At 48.3% G+C, this 7,629-nt stretch overlaps 1 protein-coding gene across 2 annotated transcripts; it reads left to right on the top strand.

Annotated features, from left to right (window-relative positions):
- The first annotated feature begins 522 nt into the window (after window positions 1-522).
- On the top strand, window positions 523-6,432 carry LOC123152064 (retinoblastoma-related protein 1). Of its 2 annotated transcripts, none has more exons than XM_044571673.1 (18): window positions 523-843; window positions 1,575-1,679; window positions 1,765-1,892; window positions 1,977-2,073; window positions 2,184-2,230; window positions 2,401-2,596; window positions 2,723-2,789; window positions 2,961-3,143; window positions 3,251-3,444; window positions 3,535-4,405; window positions 4,553-4,688; window positions 4,783-4,855; window positions 4,939-5,115; window positions 5,208-5,327; window positions 5,429-5,564; window positions 5,660-5,772; window positions 5,891-6,006; window positions 6,084-6,432. In XM_044571673.1, exons 1-18 carry the CDS (start codon window positions 691-693, stop codon window positions 6,232-6,234), a joined length of 3,063 nt encoding a protein of 1,020 aa, XP_044427608.1. In that variant the 5' UTR covers window positions 523-690; the 3' UTR covers window positions 6,235-6,432. The 2 variants fall into 2 exon arrangements, with proteins under 2 accessions (XP_044427608.1, XP_044427607.1); XM_044571672.1 differs by having other exon boundaries at window positions 524-843; window positions 5,657-5,772.
- The last annotated feature ends 1,197 nt before the right edge of the window (window positions 6,433-7,629 follow it).

Below are 7,629 nucleotides of genomic sequence, written 5' to 3'. Positions count from 1 at the left end.
TTGATCAATTCTCTCAAATACTACCTCCGTCCGGGATTAAAAAGCCCTTGAGCCATGAAACCAAGACACTGTGTAGCTTTTGATCAAATTTTTATCCCGCTGCATCGCACGGGCCATTTTCCTAGTAAAGATAAAATATATATATTTTGATGAGAAAGAGGTACTACTTTATATTTATCTTTTGATGAGAAGGAGGGAGTACGTACTAGTAGTAATTCAACGGCATCCGTGGAATCGGTACAAGTGCAGTAGGCAGCACTGAACCCCGAAGGAGCACGGAACTGTATGTATCGTGCATCGCAAGCCTCTCACCGTCCCAGACTGAGACCCAGCCGGACACGTTTCTGCCGCCGCGAGCCGCACGTGGCCACGGATCCCGACATCGTCACCGCCGTATAGGGCCCGCTCAGCCCAGGGCAGGGCAGATCTCCCGCCATCTCCGTCGCGCCTCTCCCGCCAAAACCCCGCGCGGGCCCACCGCGCAGCCGCCGCACCGGACATAAAAATCCTCTCTTTTGGCGCGCACTCCCACCTATTTTCCCCTGCCCTGCCCTGCCTCCCACACCCTTCTCCGCCACGCCGCCCCACCGCAACAACCCTACTCTCCTCGCCGCAGCCGCTCGCCGGAGTCCATAGCCTCCAGATTTCGTCCGTCCCCGGAGGTTATACTCCTACTGGGGGAGGCAGCGTATGGACGGAGCAGACGCGCCGCAGCCCGCGAGGTCGGGGTCGGGGGTCACGGCGTGCTCCACGTCCACGGCCCCCGCGAGGATGAACGGCGGCGCCAACGCCAACAACAACGCCGCCGCCGCAATGGAGGAGCGCTTCGCTGATGTCTGCAAGGTACGGGGCCCAGTCAATCCACCCCTGCCTTCTTTCCCCTTCTCGGACCAGGGGTTCAGTTCTTTGTGCCGATCTGTTCCTACTTTCCCCGCTTAAATTAGATTGTCTCCGTCAAGATTCAACAAGAAATCATGGCGGGCGTTGCGCCATTCTCAAATTTCGCGGTCTCGACCCCATCTTCTCCCGTTCTATATGCTGGATTCGATTCCCGCTTATCTTTTTCATGTACGATTGGTTGGGGGGAAATTTGCCATCTTTTTTGCCCCCATGCTCCAGATCCTTGGGATTCTGCGCTCTCGTCCCCTTGGATTAGATTGTCTTCTCCCCCCTTCAGATTCTTCTGCGGGTTCGGTGTGATTTTGCGCTTACCGCTTTCAAATCCTCTGGCGGCGGTGCTATTTCGTGATTATCTTGGCGGCATCTTTTTGGGGCGAATGATTTTCTGGCGGCTAATTTCTGTGACCTGTGGTTAACCCCTCCAAATCTTAGAAAAAATCACCCTTTACTGTTAATTTGTACTCCGTACTACTATCTCCTGTACTGGAACTTGTGTGTTTTATCCGTAGCCATAGACATTTACCTGCAGGCAGAGCGTATTAAGTTGTTTATTCCGCCTGATCTTTGACCATGATTTAGGGCAGGCGACAAGCTTCCATCTTGTGGGCTATTTCCATGTCTGAGTTTTTGTTCATTATCTAATCCTGCCAACTACTCTATTTGCCGGCGAACAGAGGAAGCTAGTGCTCGACGAGAGCACGACGAGGCAGGCGATGCAGCTGTTTAAGGAGACCAAGATCATCCTCCTGTCCAGCATGTCATCCTTGGGCAGTGGATCGGTAAATCTCGGCGTCTTCATCCGCAAACCATGTCATGTTCTGATGTACAGCAGCAGCTAAAATTTGTGTTTCTTGTGCTTAATAGCCCGAGGAGATTGAGAGGTCCTGGTGCGCTTGTGTCCTTTACTGCGTGTCAAAGCTCGGCAACGCAGGGAAGGCCAAGGAAGACCGTGGCATCACGCTGCGCCAGATTTTGAGGGCATTCGATCTCAAGTGAGACTGCAGTTTTTCTTCTAACCAAGTTCTCAGTTAATTGCTTTAGCTAGTCTGTTTCTCATCTCTGTGGATGCTCTGCAGGATTGTTGATTTTTTCAAGGAGATGCCTCAGTTCTGCATAAAGGTTGGATTCATTCTGACTGGTCTCTATGGTTCAGATTGGGAGAAGAGGCTTGAGGTAATTTAATTATGCACACACAAATGGCTTATCCCCTGGTTTGAGAACTGAAACACATATTATGTGTTCATCCCTTGCTGATTAATGCCATTTATTTGTTTTGTGTTCAGTTACAGGAGCTGCAGGCCAATCTTGTCCATTTATGCTCCCTAGGCCGGTAAGTTCCTCTGCATGTAACCTAAAATGCCCACATGGCAACTCTGTTCACTGAATCTTAGCTCATTTGCTGCTGCACTCATCGCTCTTTTTTGTAGTTTTTTCCTGGTCTTGAGCATTTATGAACTAGTATTGTGTTTGACAAGCGGCAGCGATGTTTCTCTTGTTCAGGCATTACAGGCGCGCATACCAGGAGCTATTCCTCTTAAACGATGGCAAACCTGCAAATAATTCTTCAGAGCTAAATGTGCAACAAGCTTCTGAATATTATGACTTTGGATGGTTACTCTTCTTAGTTCTGAGAAACCAAGCATCAAGCGCCGTGAAGAATCTTTTAACATCCACAACTGAGTTGGTTTCTGTGTTGGTAAGGACTCCCTACTATGATCTATCTCACACGTGTCGCCTGATCTTCTCTTCATATGCAACAAGACAAAATGTCCTTGTATGATATTTGTCTAACTTGTAAACACTGAATACTTATTGCTTGCAGGCTGTGCTTATTATTCATATCCCTGTGCGGTTAAGGAACTTCAGCATCGAGGATTCGTCCTGCTTTGGTAATGATTCCCTCTTTGTTTTGACTATTTTCATGCTCAGCTTGTTTGGCAGCTACATCCTTTTTATCTGAAAAGGAGGTTAAACCCTAGCCTCTGCATCGATTGGTGCACACAGCCATTGGCAGTTACAGCTTTAAACTGATGGATGCTGTTTATATTGATTTGAATCAGCTAAGAAGTCAGATAAGGGAGTCAATCTTATTGCATCCCTCTGTGAAAGATATCTTACCTCAGAAGATGAGTTGAGCAAAGCACTGCAGAAGACAAACATTCTCATAAAGGATATTTTAAAAAAGAAACCATGCTCGGATGTTTCAGAGTGCCAGCAGGGCAGTTTATCGTTTATTGATCCAGGTATGAGTCTGGGCTGCAAACAGAAGTTCTTAAAGTTTTGACTCTATGTTTGTCTTTCATGAATTTTTTGTTGGCCAATGTCACAGCTACTTTTTTCTTTGATGCAGAGGGCTTGACGTTTTTCAAGAATTTTCTTGAGGAAGATTCATTGAAATCAAGTTTGCAGGTCCTGGAAAAGGAATATGTGAATGGACTTGATACAAAGGGAGAACTAGATGCACGGATGTTTGCTAATGATGAGGACAGTTTGCTTGGCAGTGGAAGTCTGTCAGGAGGTGCCCTTAAATTGCCGGGCACAAAGGTAATTACTAATGAGCCTATGCCCATCCTACATTCTTTCATAGCTCAAAAGCTTTGATCTTTACTAACCTAATTATCTGTGATCTCGCAGAGAAAGTATGATGATGTTATGGCCTCACCTACCAAATCAACAGCAAGTCGAGCCCCAATGTCTCCTCCACGTTTCTGTCCGTCACCTAATGGAAATAGCTTCTGCAACTCAAAGATGGCTCCTTTCACCCCAGTGAGCACAGCCATGACAACTGCCAAGTGGCTTCGAAGTACAATATCGCCTCTCCCTTCCAAACCTTCTGGGGAGTTGCTGCGCTTCTTCTCTGCATGTGATAAGGATGTAACAGATGACATCACATGCAGAGCTGCCATTATACTTGGAGCCATATTCACAGGCAGTTCTTTTGGTGAGCGTATGTGTACTAGTTTGCGAAACACAAGCGGGATGGATGCTATCTGGACAGAGCAAAGGAAAATGGAAGCTCTTAAGCTGTACTATAGAGTTCTGGAGTCAATGTGCAGAGCAGAGTCACAGATCTTGAGTGGGAGCAATCTTACGTCACTTCTGTCTAATGAGCGATTCCATCGTTGTATGATTGCCTGTTCTGCTGAGTTAGTTCTGGCCACTCACAAGACAGTCACAATGATGTTCCCAGCTGTGCTGGAGAAAACTGGCATAACAGCTTTTGATTTGAGCAAAGTCATAGAGAGCTTTGTCAGACATGAAGATTCACTTCCGCGAGAGTTGAAGCGTCATTTGAATTCACTTGAGGAGCGACTTCTGGAAAGCATGGCATGGGAGAAAGGCTCCTCAATGTACAATTCCTTAATTGTTGCTAGACCTACATTGTCTGCAGAAATAAACCGGCTAGGTTTACTGGCTGAACCAATGCCTTCGCTTGATGCTATTGCGGTGCATCATGATATTTCACTGGGTGGCCTTCCACCTCTCCCATTTCACAAGCAACCAGGTAGCAGTTTTGGGAAGTCACCACTAACATATGCCTGTTATATCATGTTTTCGAATCTGTGCTGCCAATTGAGTAGCATTTTTAGGGCTTTCCCACTTGGTATATGAAGTTACTAAACTTCCTGTGTGTCAATGATATTTTCTGTAGATAAAGATGAAGTTAGATCGCCCAAAAGAGCATGTACTGAAAGGAGAAATGTGCTGGTGGACAACTCATTTAGATCACCAGTAAAGGATGCCATCAAATCAAAGTTTCTACCTCCTCTTCAGTCGGCGTTTGCAAGGTTTGACATTTCTTCCTGATGCCTGTGTGAACTCTTCAGGTTAGCGAGGTGAGATGCTAAACTGAAACTTTGCCTTCTGTGTTCTTAATTGCAGCCCAACAAGACCTAATCCAGCAGCAGGAGGAGAAACATGCGCAGAGACAGGAATAGGTGTATTCTTGAGCAAGGTGGGTGTTTGTTTTTGATGCAATGTAATGTGATGCACTAAAATGCTTGCTGATCATACTGTACCCTTTTTGCCCCCCTGCAGATAACAAAACTTGCAGCCATTAGAATCAAATGTCTCTGTGAAAGATTGCAACTTAGTCAGCAAATTCTGGAGCGAGTATACTCCCTTGTCCAGCAAATTATCAGCCAACAAACCGCTCTTTTTTTCAACAGGCACATTGACCAGATCATACTGTGCTGCATATATGGAGTTGCAAAGGTATGTTTAATTTATCACTGTCCTTGGAAAACCTTCAGATAAAGGTCTTGCTCGCTACAATTAATTTACTGTTCATATATCTTTTTTCACAGATATCTCAACTAGCCCTTACCTTCAAGGAGATTATTTTTAGCTACAGAAAACAGTCTCAATGCAAGCCACAGGTTTTCCGTAGTGTTTATGTTAATTGGCCATCAAGGAGCCGCAGCGGGGTAAAACCTCACATTGTTTTAATTGTTCAAGGGATTTTTTCCCCGGTTTTCAATTGGCTGGTATTCTGAAGGGAGTATCTGATAAACTGTTTTCATGACAGAAAATAGGAGAGGATCATGTTGATATCATCACTTTCTACAACGAAGTATTTATTCCTACCGTCAAGCCTTTGTTGGTGGATCTTGGACCTGGTACCAGTCCAAACAGAAACAATGAGCCAAAAAGTGGTGGCGATGGTATGCATCGATTAACTGAAAATAAGCAAGATTGTTCAAATGCTGGATTTGCAAATGATTTTTCTGAAGTGTTTGTTTTTTTGTCACATCAGCAGCCTCATTTCCAGAATCTCCTCGGCTGTCTAGGTTTCCGAACCTTCCTGACATGTCTCCAAAGAAAGTTTCTGCCACTCATAATGTATATGTCTCCCCGCTACGATCGTCAAAGGTGAATAGTTTTGTGAAGTTTCTATGCTTTATTTAGCATCATCCTGGTCATGTGTGACTCTAAATTGTTGCACTAGTCCTTGATCAATGTTGCTGACTGATAAAATTGATCATTTCAGATGGACACCCTGCTTTCGCCGAGCTCCAAGAGCTATTACGCGTGTGTCGGGGAGAGCACCCATGCATTTCAGAGCCCCTCCAAGGATCTGAATGCGATTAACACCCGCCTAAACAGGTAAAAACCAGAGTCTGGAAATTGTCCTCGTTCGACTGTCAAGAAGCAAATCATGAGAACACTTGCAATTTGTGCAGCGGGAAGAAAGTTAACGGAAGGCTCAACTTCGACGTGGTGAGCGATCTGGTGGTGGCCAGAAGCCTGAGCGACCAGAACGGCAGCTCCGCTGCTGCGATGGCGGTCTTCGGCACCAAGACGCCGGTAAAGGGCGAGCAGCAGGACCCTTAGCTTGGTCGTGCGGCGTAGCCATCACGACCTATTGATACAAATGCTAATCTGTTAGGTGTGAGCCCGATCTAGTAGTGTTGGATGTTTTAGTCTCTGATATGTGTTCCCTGACATGGGGAGCCACTCTGTGTGAGCAGCTCTTTACTCTTGTGATATATAAAAAGAAGGGCTGCCCTGAGAGAGAGGGACCCGCTAACCTGTGCCGCGTGGATTCTGATTTTTGTTCATCTTTTTTTTTTGAAAGGAGGCAAAAGAATTTGCCATTTTCATTGATTAAGAAGAAGAGAATTGCCCGGTTAATTGACGGAAAACCAGGCTAAAACCGATACAACTCAACCCACATGACATGGGCACCACCGGCCAACCTGGCCACCGACATGGGACACAAAGCTGCAAAGAAGAAAGGCACTCGCCGAGGAGCCGCAAGCGTCATCGTCATCACCGGTTGCCTTGAACGAGCAACTCCGACTTCACCGTAGAGCTTCAACCTTGAAGCCAACCCGCAAACAGCTGCATAGAAGCCACGACGGCACATGCCACCGGATGGCCACACGCGCAAGCAACTGACAACTCCGACTTTGACGACGAGCCTCACCAGGGAAATATGCAGGACTTGCGCCGACCATGCCCTAAGAGCACCTCGGACACGCCAGGAAGAACCGTCTATCGAAGTCCACGCCGCGACCCGAGCTCCTCTCGACGCCATCATCGTTGCCAAACAGAAACCAGCGCCCCGCCTCAGCAAACCACACGGCGAAGATGCCGCCATCCACCAGTCTCCCAGTCGTAGCCGGCTCCGAGACGATGCCCCCAAGGAGGAGAAAGACGCGAAGACGCCTCCATCGCCCGATCCAACGGATCTGAGGTTTCCCTCCGAAGCCCAAGCCGTGGGGAGGAGGAGCACACCTTCACGACGACGCTTCCAAGAAAGATCACGGCACCCGCGGGCACCGCCGTCGCCGGCTCCAAAGAAGGCCAGAGCAAAGATTTCTCCCGAAGATGCACCGACCACCTGCCACCACCGACCGCCGCCTACCCTCCACCACCTGCTGAGGCCGACCTCATTCTGGCCGCGGGATCCCACGATCCACCGCGACCAGACACGCACCACCCCCTGGCCGAAGCCGCCGTCCACCACCGCAGCACCACCATGGCTACCACCACCGCAGCGACCAAAGCCACATCGCGAAGCGCAGCATCCAGATCGATGCACCTCGCATCAGATCCAATTGGAGCTGCTCAGGCGAAGAAGCAGAGCAGCCAGCAGGCAGTCCCTCCATAGCACACCTCGCACCCTAGAGAAGCCCACCCGCCACGCTCAGCCGGTCACCGCGCCCGCCGCGCGCCTTCCGCCGTCGCGCCAGGCCGGTCACCGCGCCCCACGCGCACTAGCCA

The sequence above is a fragment of the Triticum aestivum genome, chromosome 7A, assembly GCF_018294505.1.
Source record: "Triticum aestivum cultivar Chinese Spring chromosome 7A, IWGSC CS RefSeq v2.1, whole genome shotgun sequence".
In the NCBI taxonomy this organism is placed as follows: Eukaryota; Viridiplantae; Streptophyta; class Magnoliopsida; order Poales; family Poaceae; genus Triticum; species Triticum aestivum.
The sequence above is the reverse complement of the archived record's forward strand: the minus strand, read 5'-3'. Positions and strand labels throughout refer to the sequence as shown.

Bases quoted from the DNA above. Each gene is read 5' to 3' on its own strand.
- LOC123152064 (XM_044571672.1), top strand. From the start codon at position 691: ATGGACGGAGCAGACGCGCCGCAGCCCGCGAGGTCGGGGTCGGGGGTC. The intron at 3,144-3,250 runs GTATGAGTCTGG...TCTTTGATGCAG, and splicing joins TTTATCGTTTATTGATCCAG to AGGGCTTGACGTTTTTCAAG. The intron at 5,773-5,890 runs GTGAATAGTTTT...TGATCATTTCAG, and splicing joins CCCCGCTACGATCGTCAAAG to ATGGACACCCTGCTTTCGCC.